This window comes from Pararge aegeria, chromosome 6 (assembly GCF_905163445.1).
Source record: "Pararge aegeria chromosome 6, ilParAegt1.1, whole genome shotgun sequence".
Classification (NCBI taxonomy): domain Eukaryota; kingdom Metazoa; phylum Arthropoda; class Insecta; order Lepidoptera; family Nymphalidae; genus Pararge; species Pararge aegeria.
In genome coordinates this window covers 17063383-17080142 of record NC_053185.1, presented here as the reverse complement: position 1 = coordinate 17080142, position 16760 = coordinate 17063383, and the positions used below count along the sequence as shown (strand labels likewise).

Here is a 16760-nt window from a genome sequence, read left to right as displayed (position 1 = left end):
CTGTAAGTTCAAAGTGAACATACATTTTTATGTTATAAATGCCAAATTATAAATGCCATGGTAGCTAGTTACATATGTTATCGGAGAGCACGCTAAATCCTTGTTCCCGGTTATTAATTATTAAAACCCACCATCCCGCATTAGAGCAGCGTGATGGGCTCTGTTCTAAAAACCTCTCTTAAGGGAAAGGAGTCCAGCAGTGGGATAGTAATTGCAAAAGAATGACAACAGTTTACATTCTTACTTAGGTAATTTTTTTTTCTGAAATTATGTTTTTTTTTTTATTTTTTAAATTCTGCTTTTAATAAAAAGTTACCAAATTTATGTAATCAAACGTAATGAGGAGCTACATAAAAATCGACTATAGAAAATTAAAGATGGCAGAATGCTAAGCGATGTATGCTACGAAATGCTACAGTCAGCTACGCTCCAAACAGGCTCTTTTGAAACAGTGTGTTTGAAAGTTACTAACGTAGTATAACTTTGTTATATACGCGCGCTGTGACATTAGTTAAAGAATGACAAAACAATGCATAACTTCTCCGATTTTACGGTTATTAATGAGGCCCTAAGCGTTATTAGCAACTTACAACGAGCAACTAATACTGAATAAAGCAAGTCTGCCACGACTTCTGGAAAGGCTGGGAGTAGAAAGAGTTAGCCATGCTAAAAAATGCCTATGTCCGACAGTTAGCATAATCATGATTATTATATTAACTCATTACCGGCCACTACATGGCACAGGTCTCTTCCCACAATGAGAACGGGTTAACGTAGTCCACCACACTGGCCCAGTGCGGATTGGTGGACTACACATAACTTTGAGAACATTATGGAGAACTCTCAGGGATGCAGGTTTCCTCACAGTATTTTCTTTCACCGTTGAAGCGAGTGATATGTTAATTGCTTAAAACGTACATAACTTAGAAAAATTAGAGGTTCTTGCTGGGATTCGAACTCGCCCATTTTTTTTGTTATCACCATCTCACAGTCTAGGTAATAAGCTATGAAGTGAGAGAAATTCATACCCAAGCTTCAGGATTTCATCTGGTAATTTGTTATAAAAAGATATAAAATTACCCTTAAATGAATTACTAATTTTATGCAGCCTAGTAAGTTTACTAGGCTGCATAAAACACTACAAGTTTATTTTTACTTCTAATATTAATATTGTTACATAGTGTCCGGCTATCGTGTTTTTAAATAGTGTAATGTTCTGAAATCGTCTATTGTTAAAATTTGTTTGTCAAATAAATTGAAAAATAATTGAAAAATATCATTTGTGATTATCGCAAATGGAGTATAACTTTGTAGGTGTAGTTGTGAAGCTTTACTACACATATGAGATTAAAGGTACCTACTGTCTAACAGTGGCAAAATAATGAGCTGTTATCAGTAACTTTTATTGCGAAAGTGCCACGTAAGTACAAGTCTATGTACTGGGAATTGCCTTGATGCATATTAAGTGCAAGGTGGTGCATTGCCCCCGCCGTGGTGTCGTTGCCAAGTTTGCTCTATTGTAGGTGGACCACTATAATAATATTCTCAGGATGTTTCCACTTTACGACTACTCCACTCATCACGTGATGGTGATGACTTACGGATCCGAAATGTGGTCGCATACTATGGGCCTCATAAGAAGGCTCAGAATCCACTCAGCGAGCGATGGAAAGAGCTGTGTTAGAAGTATTCTACGTGATCAAATCAGAAATGAGGAGATCCGTAGAAGAACTAAAGTTATCGTATATTTGCGTGATGATATATAGCCTAAAGTCTTAAATGAATGGGATATCCAACACTGAAATAAATTTTCAAATTGGATCATTAGTTCCTGAGATTATCGCGTTCAATTTAACTGAGATGCCTACTGAAAAACAAATAATACGAACTTAAACAAGGAAAACCGAACAAAATCTGCTTTAATAATTAAAACATACTCAACTTTTACTCTCTCAGGATTTTTTTCCCGAACTAACAGTAGTTAGTTCCATACCGTGAAACTTACATTGAAAAATATGTAGCGATAATGATTAAAACCCATTTAAGATATTGAGTGATTTCTTGAGAAAACCGAACTTTAATACACCTTAGAAACTTCCAAGTAACTATTTACGTAATATTAAAAATGTCAGTTATGGGCTAAGGGAATATCAAAGACGTTATGTCTCCGTACACCGAAATATATTGCTACCCTACTTTATGAACTGCTACATACTAACCAACAATTAACGTAGGAACTCTACTTCGAAAAAAGTTTTCTTGGTTCGTGTCGCTATACAAATGTGTTTTAATGACTTGTAGCCAATTGAAATATCATTTAAATATGACTACATAAGTGATTTACATTAACATTAACACAAGTCCGCCCTGACTTTACACGTGAAGCACCAGAGTCAAAACCGGTTTTTAACCGACTTCAAAAAGGGGAAGGTTCTCAATTAGTCGGAATCTTTTTTTCTTTTTATTTATGTTACCCGATTACTCGAAGACGCCTGAACCGATTTGAAAAATTATATTTTTGCTTTAAAGGGCATACTTATTAGGTTGACCCATTTAAATTTTATCGGTCTAGTTGTTATTAAATATTGTAACCCAAGCAGTGCAGATTTGTTTTTCGTTTTAGTTCGTGGTCGTATGTTGAAGTCGGTTTTTTTTTTATCTAATAATATTTTTATGTAATAGTTTTGGTAAAATATTAAAAAACGCATCTTAAGTGCCTACATTCGTATGAATAGAGAAAAAATATCTTTTACCTAAGCGTTTGACTTGCGTTTAATGAAGTATTATTTTGTCCGTTTTATAAAGCCAGCTATCGAGGCATGATAAATTATTGACGTAAAAATATATTCTATTGCATAACAGTGTACTTAGGAGGAAAACCCGCAATGAAGGTTGGACTTTAGGCGATCCCGCAGTGAAAGTGGATTTTTCATAGCTACTGCTCCCTATACTATACTTGTGACGTCACAAGTTCAGTGTCCTAAACAACATGAATCTAACGACATCCTTTGCATTAACATCCCTTCACTATAAATAAATCAAAGGTTTTGATATTTTTACTGAAGAAAAATTCTGTTACAATGTTAAGGATTTCTTAAACGATACAAAGCTTGGTTGTGAATTGCTCTAACTTAATAGCTTAATATTAATTTACTGTGAGATGGTGATAACAAAAGAAATTACCCGGCTAAGTTTTTTGTGGGCTCTTAGACCAGGGCGCGTTTGGAACCCTCGTAGCTATAGGTTTAAGTTGGCGAACAAAGTTAGCACAATCTCCTTACAATTATGTAAACATATATGTATGAACACTTCATAAGTGCTTGTTATAAGCCTACACGTAAAAAGAAATTTAGATTTTTAGAATTTAGAATTTTATAAACGAACATTAATTAGGAAATGTGTTATTAACGTCAATTAAATAAAAGGAATATCCTTAGCAACCTTAACAACCAAATAAACTCAGCTTATATACAATATTATTAAAATATCTATTGATGGCAGCTTCAACTAAGTTTTGTACCGTTTATTTAACGATTATAAACAGAAAGAAACAGTGAATCACTGGCTTTATAATATGTTGGTACTATACTTATGATTTGTTTTCGCCAATTTTCAGAAACCCTAATCTATCCATTTATTTGACCGCCGCAGTGTTTATCTTGACGAGCATTAACCTTGTCAGTAATAGGGGGAGGGAAAACTACTAATGAAAAAACCTCTACATAGTTTTCTAGCAAATTTCGCCGCCAAACGGGACCGCATAATTGTTTTTATAATTTCCTGTCGCGTATAAAATTATAGCCATAAGCCTGGCGGGTAGGCCTATTGTTGGCTACTTGGGCTTTTGGCAACTTAGTTTAAGGCATACTTTTTAGTATTGGCAACGAAGCTTACTTTCTTGGCAAATTGTGGATTGATTAAATATATCACTATAATAATAATAATCATTTATTTCCAAGAACGTTTGTACAATATCAAGATGTTGGTAAACAATACAGTTATTTTTGAGAACATAACATTCAACTAAATTAATAGTGTGCAAATTTGGTTCAAGGATATTAAAAAGATCAACCTTAATTAAATGTCAAATTAAATAAAAATAAACACTACAAACACATGATAAAATTATAAATGACGGTAAATAAATAAATAAATAACCAAATCGAAATAAATGATCCATAATTTATATTTAAAATTATTTACTTTATAATAAATATTCTTTTACATCATAATAAAAGTTTTTGAGAAGCATTTTATTTAATTTATTCTTAAACATATTAAGATTCATGTTTTCGAAATCGGTTGGTAGTATATTATATATTTTTACAGCCACACCGCAAGCACATTTGGATATATCGGTGGATATAATGGTGGATTGATGAAATATATCACTATGACGGTGGATTGATGAAATATTTCTGGTTAGTCAACAACAAAACAACAGTCCACTGCTGGAGTTAAGGCCCAACGGGAGGTTTAATCACAACGCTCGGCTGACAGGATGGTGATTGCAGTAGATGTTAGTAGTAGTACAGAGGACGCTGCTGCCGTTTTCCGTTGTATTCATTAGTCTAAGGAGAAGAGAGGAGGGGCGGTGACAACTCTATTCTGATATGCCACCACACGGCTAGACGCTGGTTGCTTGTACATAATCACAGATAATAACTATGACAGAATGCAGGGACCAGTCACCGAGACATTTCGTTCTGGCGTCTAGTCGACAATGAGAAATAGGTCTTGGTCTGATAGCTTTGGATGTTTATGAAATATCTGGTCACTAGTTCTTAGACACCTATAAAACGAATAGAAAGTTAATAAACATTCGCAAATACACATAAGTCGTTAAAATGTCGGTTGTGCTGAGACAAGGTGTTGGCAACTAAACGGATGGATTATCAACAGTTAGTAATAGGTGAAAACGCAGTTACTGGTCGTAGTTGCGTAAACATCAATTTAAAGTCACATGCAATTACTTAAACGCTGGATTAACAGCATTAGTATTTCAATTAAGAGATAAATTTAAAGATTTTAAAATAATGACAGTGTATAGTCAGTACATATTTGAAAATTTAATGTACGTTCATAAAAACAATTCTAAATTTAAGAAAAAATGTAACTGCAATAATTTAAACATTAGAAGTAAGAATAAACTTACAGTGCAATATACTAGGTTACATAAAATTCATAATTCGTTTAAAGGAAATTGCATACAATTCTACAATAAACTACCAATTGTCATCTTGGAGATGTCTCTTAAAAAGTTCAAAGTTTGTATTAAACGTAAGCTTATAGAAAAGTCCTATTATAGTATAAAGGACTACGTAAACGATAAAAAAGCTTGGGTGTAAATTATTGCTCTAACCAGGTTGCTCTTCTAATGATTTAAAATGACATTGTGAGATGGTGATAACAAAAAAAAAACACCCGGCTAAGTTTGAAGTGGGCTTCTTCTTAGACCAGGACGCGTTTGGAACCCTCGTAGCTTTAGTTTTAAGTTTACGAATGTGGTTATCGCCATCATCTCACTACCGTGTAATTCTTATGTACGCATCAAAAGTGCCACCTATGGGCCTACTTGAATAAAGATATTTTTGACTTTGACTTTGACTTTGACTATTATAAGAATCAAATTACTAAGATAATAATAATAAGAATAAAAATAAAATAAAAAGTAGAAAAAATAGCCGAAAAACTTCATCACATGCGATGAGTTTATTGGTAAATATTATGTAGGTAACTCCTTCATAAAATATATCCATTAAAACTGCTCAAACGATAAAATTAAGAGGACTTATTAGTATCTAATTGGAAGTTCGCATATAACCATCAGGCGAATTTGTAGTCTAACTCTGACTCTCTGGTCATGAAATAAAAAAAACAACTAATAACGTCACACAAGCAAAAGACCGCACAATTCGCGATAAATCGTTCGCACAATTCCCTGACGTTAAAAATTACTTTCAGGCGGAATTCGGTAGCAATTAACAAGTTATCGACAAAAGTTAAAATTACGCTAAAACGTAACTAAATCTCGGCAGTTAGAACGTAATCAAAATGCAAATGTCGGAGACGGTGCGTGGTTCTTATCCTGTGACCCAAATCACAAGGACGCGGCCTCGTGGATTACTTCTATGAGTAAACGTTGCCTAAATACTTACCTCTAATAATTCTTAAAATTCAAGGTTCGATTTTTTATTGCAACTTTAACTTAAGATTTGTTCCCAGTATCTACTTACTTAGCAAGTGAGTGAACTTGTTAAAACAATAATTCATCGTAAAGTCAACATCTCAGAGGATGCTCCGGTGTCGGAGCGAAACGTGCGTGGAGGGTACATTTCCGAAGACCTGTTTGGTGTGGAGTGTGAAGAATGAAGAAATTATAAATTTCACTATACAGATTCTTCTGCTTTTCGCGGAGTATTATAGCACATTAAGCTTAATTTTACTTACCATGGAATTCCGCAAAGAAACGCATACTTCAATCCAATATTTGTATTTTGTATTTGGATTTTAGTACTTAGAACCTATACCTAGAATATGCATCGGTAAGAGCAATTATTTATGTACCCTAATCTAGTTCTTATAAAGGCCCATAAACTATCTCTGAGTGAAGATGAAACTTTACTAACTATACTAACCATGGCATTAGTAAAGTTTCATATTTTAGAGAAACTGGTTGCGAGAACGCTACGCCATTGATTTCACTCAACTGTCCCTAAAACCTAATAATAATCGTAATCAAAGAGCCGAAGTCTGTTACATGTACCTGCTAACCTGCATTTGAACAACGGGTTGAATTTAAGGCCTCCCGTACACATGGCAATGTAAGCATAAGATACTCGACGGGTAAGGTATCTAAGCCATACCAGCGAATTAGTCGCTAAGATACAGACTTGCATCGAATTGTGTACGATTTGGCGAAGTTCTATTACGTCATATATAGATACTTTATATAAATATAACCTTTAAATACCAACGCGGTATTTAAAGGTGATATTAAACTATTGAAGTAACCCATTAGTGACTTTAAACTTAATAAACTGACATGTCTCTGTCCGGCAAGCGCTGCTGGACAGAGACGTGTCAGTTTTTGATATTTGTGTACAGGAGTATTGGCACCAGCAGGGTTATTTTATTTACTGGAGTATTGGCATATTCAGGCTAACCTAAGTTTAATTCTCAACAGAGATACAGTTCTTTTTACGTAATCTGGGTTGGCAACTGAGATTTTGAAATTTTTGATGGATCAATTTTATAGTTTCTAACGTTATATTCTATCGTCCATGATGCTAAACAGACCTTATCAAAAATGCTCCATCGACTGTGGGAGTAAGGGAATAGAGTTTGCACTCCTACTCTTACTCGTTGCCACTTTCAACTAGGATTTTCCTCTCTTTTATAAAAGAAAAGGGGGATTATACAGTAGGATATCATTTAGGCAAACAATAGAGTACCAAATGAGTATAAGTATGTAGACATTGTAAACTAAAACAATTACCGACTTAATCGTATTCGTTTAACCCATTTGGTACGGATCACGCATGCCACATAATAACATAGTGAAATTTAAATACATTGTTTCCAACCACTGTTGTTATAGTAATTAATTCTTACATTTTCTTACTTCAAATAAGTGTGTCACCCACACGTTAAAGCTTGTCACATGTTAAGTACCCAGATATATTAATTACTATTGACCCGCCCCGGCTTTACACGGGTATAAATTATAAAAAATAGTAAAGTTACTGCCATGTTCACGACATTCCTGGCGCACTGGGGAGCGCTCTGATCATTTAAGGTCCCAACTTCGATCATGACAATACGGGGAAATTTGGGAATTATTAATTACTCTGGTTGGATTTGGTGGAAGGCATCGGACGTACTCGTAGCTAGTTAATACCCTTCCGACAAAGCCGTTCCGCCAAGCGATTTAGAGCTGTACCATCCTGATGCCATTATGTCAGCACTATTTGTAGATCTGCGAATTTAGTTTAGAGTTTTATGCAGCACACAATTAGCACCAAATACAATAGAATATCTTACAGTGCACCCTACACGAGTTTTTCTCATACCTATCACTTGTGGTGCCAAACACGATAACGATTTTAACAGTTTGAACTTTGCCTTAGGCTCTATTATCTTCTAGTCCAACGAACTTAGCGCACTTTACTTTGACCTAACACGTGTAAGAAAAAAGGTTAACTTGCAGTTTGACATGATACACTAACGTAAATATCCATCTACTTACTTTATGTAAATATATACAATTTTTTTTTTATGGTTATATGAATAGTGTACGTCGCAACCTATTAGATAAACTGTTATATGTTAGGTAGACTTAACTTTTAGGTATAATTTGCTGTAATTAACCCTTGTTTATATGTAATTTATCTGTGAAAATCTGTTATTAGTGTTAATTCAACCAATGTATAAACTATTTTGTATTTACAGCTGTTGTTTTTTTAATTAAAGAAAAAATAGATTAAAATATCATACTTTTTTTTCCGTCATATGCATGCGAAACGTTGTCCATGTTTAGTTAGTCCTTGTTTAACTCTAAAACCGGGCAATGGATCTACGTGGCTATGCTTAATAGAACGGCGAAACAAAAGTATGTGACAGATAGTAAAAATAAAGCTACAACTTACCTTAAAAGTCTTGTAAGACGAAACAACATAGGAGGCTCCATCCTCCAGCTCTTCAAGTCTATACTTCCTGTCGCCATCCATTCCGAAGATGAATCTCGCGCCACGTGGTAATTCCAATCTTTCCGACAACCTGTCCAGTAACGCATCCATAGAAACCAAGTCCCTGCCCAATTTGAAACGGAACTCAACGCCCGGGTGGAAAGGGTCTCCATTCCTATAGAAGGTCACCCTTCGTGCTTTCCAGTAGTTAAGGTTGGCGTATCGACTCGCCGGTTCAGGTCGATCAGGTCTTATGTTCGGACGCGTTTCTGAGCCTTCGGAAACGTCGTCCGGCCGCTGTGGTGGCGAAGGCGGTCGGGAAGGGCGCCAATCGGGGGATTTCTCGTCATCAGAAGGCGGTTGCGGGTCCGGCTCAGGTTGCTGGGGTTCGGGGGCTGCGACTGGTTCTGCCGCAACCTGGGGACGGAGGCGAGGTTGGCGCGGTTGCCGTTTAGTCAGCACGCGACGCGACATGATCGCTGACCACTCGGCCGCCGACTGGGCGGTTGGTCGACGTTGCGCTCTTTTCATTTTATCAGCTGATAACTACGCATGTGATGCATAGTCGGCATGCTTTTCATTCATGGCATCCATCAAATATACCTTTTGGATTATTCGCGAGCTTGCATAAACCTACCTACTCGTAATATGTAATGTAAAGTCAATACGTAAGCGACAACTATAAAAAACGGAAAAGCTATGTATTAATAGGATTCGTTTCATTTCAATGTTGTTTATTTATTTCAATGTACTTAACAGTCGTTGTAACTGTAAAAAATAGTTTTAAATAATATTGCTACGTTCATTTTATTATGCATTGTATAAATAATAAAAGAATAATTATATATTTATAACCTTTCCTGTCTACATAATTTATTGGTCTACCATTTGTCATGCATTGCATATAAACAAAATAAGACAATTATTTGTTATACCCATAATCATTCATGATTACAACAGATCGTTAAAGTTAAATAATTAAATTAAAGAACCAGTTCTCATATCTTATTTAAAGGTATGACTGATGTTTCCTTAATTCGATATAATTGAAAATAAAGAAAAATTCTGATACTAATAGAAAATAGTAAAGTTTAATAAAGTATCACAATGTCAGTGAAAAGCTATATGTTATTTTATTTAAGTAGTTAGAGTTTATTCCTCTGAGATGTTTTAGATAAGCGTAACGAGTTCAGCCCTTGCGCGTGACTAACGTACCGAAGTCACGACTTTCAAGTTTCACGTATAGACATTAAGATTCATTTTTTGTAACTATTAAATATGTTGTATGAATCATAATATTTGATTCACCCGGGGGCTAAAAAAAAACAGTGATTTAATTTTCTAGGGATCCGTACCTAATGTCTGCTAAGGGAACTATATCAGTAAGCCTGAGCTGTCCGACTATCTGTCCAGCTGTTCATCTTTTATTTTTATTTCACGTCACGTTAGACCTCAACTGTAATCTCACCAGGTGGTAATTTTTTTAAATAATTTTAATTGACAAACCAAGCAGAAGGCGTGGCAAACCTAGAAACAGAGCCCATCGCAGGTCATTCAAGGAACCCGTCCTGCAAAGCGCTCTGTGACCATCAACCTGATGCGTAGGTGTTAAGCATCATGTGCCTGTAATTAAACCGGCAACCACACCCTCCAGACCGGAACACAGCAATGCTGCTTGGCAGGAGACGAAGCATGGCGGTAGTACTTTCCCAGACAAACTCTGTCACTAAAAGCTCTACTACTAGCGTAACCAAGTGACAACAGAGTCGAACATGGTAACGGATCTTTTAGGGGGTATGGCTGTTCTAATTAGGTCTGGTATACCTAATTAGAACAGCCATACCCCCTAAAAGACCGCTGCATCGGAGAAATAATTAAAATCTTCTATATGGCTATCCGCAGGCTGTATCTTATCAACCGTATAATTAGAGAGTTTAAATTTTCGCAGAAACATTTGGCCAATATTTCACTTAACAATTATTCATTATAAGTCAACATCTGAGGATGCTCCGGTGTCTGAACGAAACTTGCGTAAAATTGCCGAATATCTGTTTGGTGTGGAGCATAAAGATCGAAGAAGTTATAAACTACCATTCAGATTCTCCTGCTTTTTGCGGAGTATAGCAAATTGAGCTACATTTTCATAGTATTTCCCAGAATGTGTATTTTTTCTGCCGCCTTATTAAAAATAAAAAGTTGAAAATGAAAGGAGTCCCTATACGTAATTGTTTTTTCTTGATTTTAATTATGTTTATACAATAGTAGTGTTTCATATTGCAACTGGATACGGAACCCTGCTTATACAAGTCCAGCTGGCTCTTAACCGGTTTTTTCTTACCATAATAAGTAAGCATAATAAGTTATGGATTTGCCTACATGTACATGACTTTCGTGACAAGAAAATTACGCTTCATTACTGATGCTACGAGTGGGTAGGTTTATTTCAGAAAAAAACAGTAGTTTAAATTGCAAATTAATATTAAATAGTTAATCGACTTGGTTTATAGGTCGGTCTGGTACCGACTATTCCAATAAAGTACAAAATATAAAATTTCTTGTTAGTCGAATTAGTAATGTGCATGTACCCATTAAACCAATAAACCGGGTTGCATGAACATTGAACATATTTATAAGTTTATTAGTGAGTACCTACTAATTGAGCTAAAATTAAAAGCATAAAACCGGGATTATATATGCTATCGAGTATGTCGAGTTCGTTAAGGTACGAGTTCAGTTATAAAAATACATAATCACATACCTGCCAATATTTATTTAAGGTAATATATAAATGCCGCTGCCATCTTGTATTCGATTATGATAATTACTTAAAATAACTTAAGGTTAAAGCACTCCCAAAAAAAATCCTTCAAATACGATATTATTAGTAAATTAATAAAATATACATATTACTACTATCACCATTAGAGATAAGGCTGCCTTTGCACCCTTGCACTAAGTACTATTAAAGTTTTCCTTGTGTTTTTCTTTCTGTGTTTTGTTGCAATAAAGTTTTCTCTGTTCTATTTTATTTCATTACATGTTAATTGTTAAAGTAATAAAAAAGTAATCTTTACTACTTAAGTTGACAAATTATTCCAGTTAGAATTCAGTTACCAATGTCAATTCAAAATGAAAATAAGTTACCTATAGTAAATTTAAAAATGCACCCGTTATAGACATCTGCGTGCGTAAAAACAATTGACTACTCAGTTTATGCAATCCTAGTAGTATACTATTAATTTTTTTTGGGATTATGAAGCATGTAAATCTTTATAAGTTACATACATACAAGTTAACATACAACCTTTAGTAATGTGGTAAATGTTAAAAATGTATTACACTACACTGTATTTTTGTTTTAATTAACCAAATTCTATAGTACTTACCACCGCAGCAGCAGCCATAGATTCCTCGGAAGTCATTTAGCTAACAAAATACCACTTCAGAATACATCGACTATCACAAAGAAACACTTAATTATCAAACAACGAAGTTCCGAACTCGGGTGAAACGCGATCGTGAGTAGCGAAAATTTTGCCGCCAAAACAAAATTAACGTAGCCTTCTACAGGTCCGCGTCGTAATTACATCAATAGATTTGCATAATTTTCGTATTATTACTGGTGATACTATAATGGTGTTATAAGAGTGCTATAAGAATTGTTGGGAAATATAAAATTTCCACGGAATAGGAGCGAAGTCGTCCGGCTATGTATTGTGAAAGCAATCGAGTGACCGTTTCATAGTGGGTGCCCGGAGGGGTGGAGCGGCCAGCGCTCCCGTGTGCTTTACACCGGCACGGCATGTAACATGTTTTAATTTAATATCGTTACTAGAGTGGCAAATAGGGAACCAAGTATTCTATTGCAATTGTTTATCCGTGGTCGATCGATGAAGATCAACAAAAAGTAGAAAGGAAAAAAGTTTATAAAAAAAGTCTTTTATTATTATTAAATTGTTGGGGCAACAATTCAAGGTTTGCAACAGCAGTGCATTTTTTACTGATAAAATAATTAATTGTGAAAACGTTAGAAACTTTAGAAATTCAGCGTTCTTCATCACCTTGCCTAAGCGGTAAGTCATTGGCCCCCTTTATATCTCTACCATATATAGTGTTATGACAAGTACAAGAACCTAGAAAGTTTTTGGGTATTTTAACAATACCCAAATGCCAAAACAATAAAGTTGACCATATATGCAACCGTATTTAAGCAGACTACTGCCGTATCACCATACTCTACCAATCCACATTGGAGCACAGAGTAGATCTATGCTCTAAGTCAGAGTCTGTGTCTAGTCGTGGGACATTAATAGGTTGAGGATAAGGCCAGATTGCATGAAATCAAAAGATATCATAACTCAACATCATCTGAAACATTACAAACGCAAAAATGTGTTGCGTAGCAATATAGCAACGGTTTGACGTGATTTTTACATATACTTCGTCACTTACTTGGTGCAAGCCTTGTGGTAATAAGACATAAACTAGAAATTCACACTTCAGTTAAGGATTATTAACTGAGTGTGGAGTTCGGCATAACTCACCTGCTATTGAGATTAAAGTGTAATCCAAACAATTAAAGTGTAATTCAGACACGCTAAAAAACTTGTTCTGACAAATCTCATCGGCTAAACCGTTTTTGGCAAGATGCTCACAAGGTACAAGCCGTTTCCAGATATCTATTTGGAGTGAGAAAAAAACACAGAAATTCTGCGTGGACTTCTTTAAAGTTTAAAAATATAAGTAAATGGCCGTGCCGCTATATCGCACATTTGTCACCAATCGGTCATAGTCATATACAAAGCTATAATAGTTTGAGCGTGGCGTGCCTATATTTTTTTCACGTCTCCCCTTTTAACGGTTGTTTGCTGTTTGTTATCGGTTTCATAATAATTAAAGGTAATTTTCCAACAAATTCACTTCTATCCATAGAGTAATCTAATTTTCCTTCAATTCTTCTTATCATTGAAATCTTTACGCGTTATCATACATATAGGTACCCAGTATAGTGATTATGAGACCTTTAATAATAACGCCCAAATATACTTGACAGATTTTTATACAACTTTGTTGTTAAAAATAATAATAATTAAACAACATACAACAATCTTAAGTAGCGGGAATTCACTACTTTTTCAATTTATTATAAATGTCCTTCCAATATATATAATTTAATAAGGATATATTTTAAACGGATTTTGATATGACTTTCGCCTATATTTAATACTTAGAGAAAACAACAAATAATCATTTATAAACCTAAAAGCATTAGGTATAAGTTCATCATTTCACACCATTACCGGCCCACTATAGGGCATGGGTCTCCTAACACAATGAGAAGGGGCTAAGGTCGTAGTCCACCACGCTGGCCCTGTGCAGATTGGTGGACTCCACACACCTTTGGGAACAATATGGCGAACTCTCAGGCATGCAGGTTTCCTCGCAATGTTTTCCTTCGCCGTTAAAGCAAGTGCTATTTTATTAGCTTAAAACGCACCTCTGACTTTTCTAAGTTATGTGAAGATAAGTCAGAGGTGCGTTCTGGGATTCAAACTCGGCCCCCCGAAAGTCAAGTCGTCACACCACTGAGCTATCACCGCTGCGCATTATTAGTTAGTGATATAAATATGTTATATGCAACTGTCGATAATTAGGTATTAAAAAACCCCTTATTACGCAACAGTTGCATAAATACCTACTAATATTATAAATGTCAATGTAAGTTTGTTTGTTACGCTTTCATGGAAAAACTACTAAACCGATCCTCACGAAACTTTGTACACATATTCTTGGAAGTGTTAGAAGTAATATAGGATACTATTTATCTCGACATTAAGTTCGGTTTTTTTGTGAGAGGGGATGAAAGTTTTTGACGATTTTACACCATAACTCCGACAAATTATAACCGATTTAAACAATTATTTTTGTACTATAGAGGTTATATGGGTTTAATTTTGCCCAAACTGTGGTTCGAGGTAGAGGACAGAGCTCCTCAGTGGACAGCAGCAAACCCCTCATTTAAGGCTTAGCGATACTGAATACTTTAAATTTTTTTAGAACTACAACTAAATTTAATGCCACATCAAAAAACAAAATCAAACGCAGACGAAGTAGCGGGCAACAGCTAATAACTAATAATATAGTTTGCTAAATTTTAAAACAATTTCCCCTTTTGTTCCTATATACTTCACCTTTAAAGCCATAGATATTTTATTGCTTAAAAAACGCACATGATACCACAAAGCTAGAGAAACGTGCCTGGGATTGAACTCTGAACACCCGAAAGGGCAACCGAAGTTTCACCCACTAGGCGATTTGTGCTTGATTTTAGTATTGGATAGAAGCAGGCGTTACTTCGCGAAAACACAGTACCTATACTGATTATGAGATAAATTATGAAAATCACGCTTAATTCTCGTAATTCATTTTAGTACTTTAAATGAATATAAAATAATACTTTTAAATAGTAATAGACTTAGGTGTATAATTAAATCTTCTCAGTTTTTTATATTAACTACCAGTTTCGCCATTACTGTGACATTTCGAAATTGATTAACCGCACTTAAGATTAATATTACAGTTACATGGTAATGATCACGCAAGCTGACTTGCAATGCTTATGAACCTATAAACGCATAAAATAAAACTGAGTAGGTACTTGACTAAGTAGAAGAACAATGCTGATTTATAAAAAAAATACTGCATTGGAATCTATGTTAGGAGCTACGATGATAGAAACAGTCACAAAGACTCGCCAATAAGATTGCATACACTTTAAATTCAAGCCTATCACAGGCACCTATAATGCAGTAGTAGAAGTTCATTTTGTGACATAGCTTCTCCTGGAAAGTACTATCCCCGTGCTTATTTCTGCTGCAAAGCAGTATTGTTACAATACTGTGTTCCGGTCTAAAAAGCGTGGTTGCTGGTGTAACTACAGGTATATGAGGTTTAACACCCGCGCCTAAGGTTGATGGACACAGGCAAGGACGTATTCCTGGCATGCCCTGATAAATGTTCCTCGGTTTGCGATGGTTTGCCAGTTACTATTATGTAGGGCATCTACTTTGTCCGTCATAAATACTAAAATGCGTTCTTAATTTTTTTCTCCAATAGTTACTATGATTTTATAATTGCATTAGCGTTTTTAGTTACACTTGTAGGAGTTATCAATTTTTTATAAATTTAAAATGCATACCAATATTTTCGGAACGGACAGGATTTGAACTGCGACTCTCTGGCAATCGCGGCCTGAGCGCTTTCCCAATTAAGCTACGGCTGTCCTACAGTCGATGCCGAATTAGTATATGCCTTTTACATCAGTTTTATTCTTCTTCTTTTCTTTTCTGAATTCCTGCTTTTGCTACAAAATAAGGAGTAGCAAATCTTAGTAGGTAACCAGTTAACTTGGCTTATTCTGCGAGACTTTCCTTATTAATTGCATTGAAATTTAGTTGAAATTACACAAACCACTTATGCACTTGGCTACTAGGTACCTACGTATGAATAATAAAGAGCTATTTTCACGGTAATTCTTCACCATTATGTATTTAAATAATTTTTGTATTTGCATAAACGATTTGATTCTTAGACTCGCGTTTCGCGTGATGTAGGCTGGGTTATACCTACTTGAAAAATACATACTTGTCTGTTACGTTGTGTCCTTCAGTCACGCAGCAAAAAAAGATTGACTAGATATGCATACAGTTTGTTATTGGGGTGAAGCGTGACATGGATATTATGAAAATTAAGCTTAGTTTGCTACATTCCGCGAAAAGCAGGAGAATCTGTATGGTGTAATTTATAATTTCTGAAGAACTTTAACAATTATTCGTTGCAAAGTCAACATCTCCTGATGATGCTCCGGTTTCGGAGCGAAATGTGCTTAACATTGCCGATGATCTGTTTGGGTGGAGTACAAGGATTGAAGAAATTATAAATTTCACCATACAGATTCTACTGCTTTTCGCGGAGTATAGCGAATTATTTTCATAATATCTCATGGATTTCCGCAAAGTAACGCCTGCTTTTATTCAATATTTAAAAGCGTGACATGGACTTTTTTCACTAAGG

General features: G+C 35.2%; 1 protein-coding gene across 1 annotated transcript in view; it reads right to left on the bottom strand.

Moving 5' to 3' along the window:
* Positions 1-9218, bottom strand: part of LOC120624310 (echinoderm microtubule-associated protein-like CG42247) — a 40757-nt gene extending 31539 nt beyond the window's left edge. The window contains exon 1 of the mRNA XM_039890775.1: positions 8649-9218. Coding sequence (XP_039746709.1) covers positions 8649-9218 — 570 coding nt within the window. The remainder of the gene's footprint in view (positions 1-8648) is intronic.
* Positions 9219-16760: the final 7542 nt, after the last annotated feature.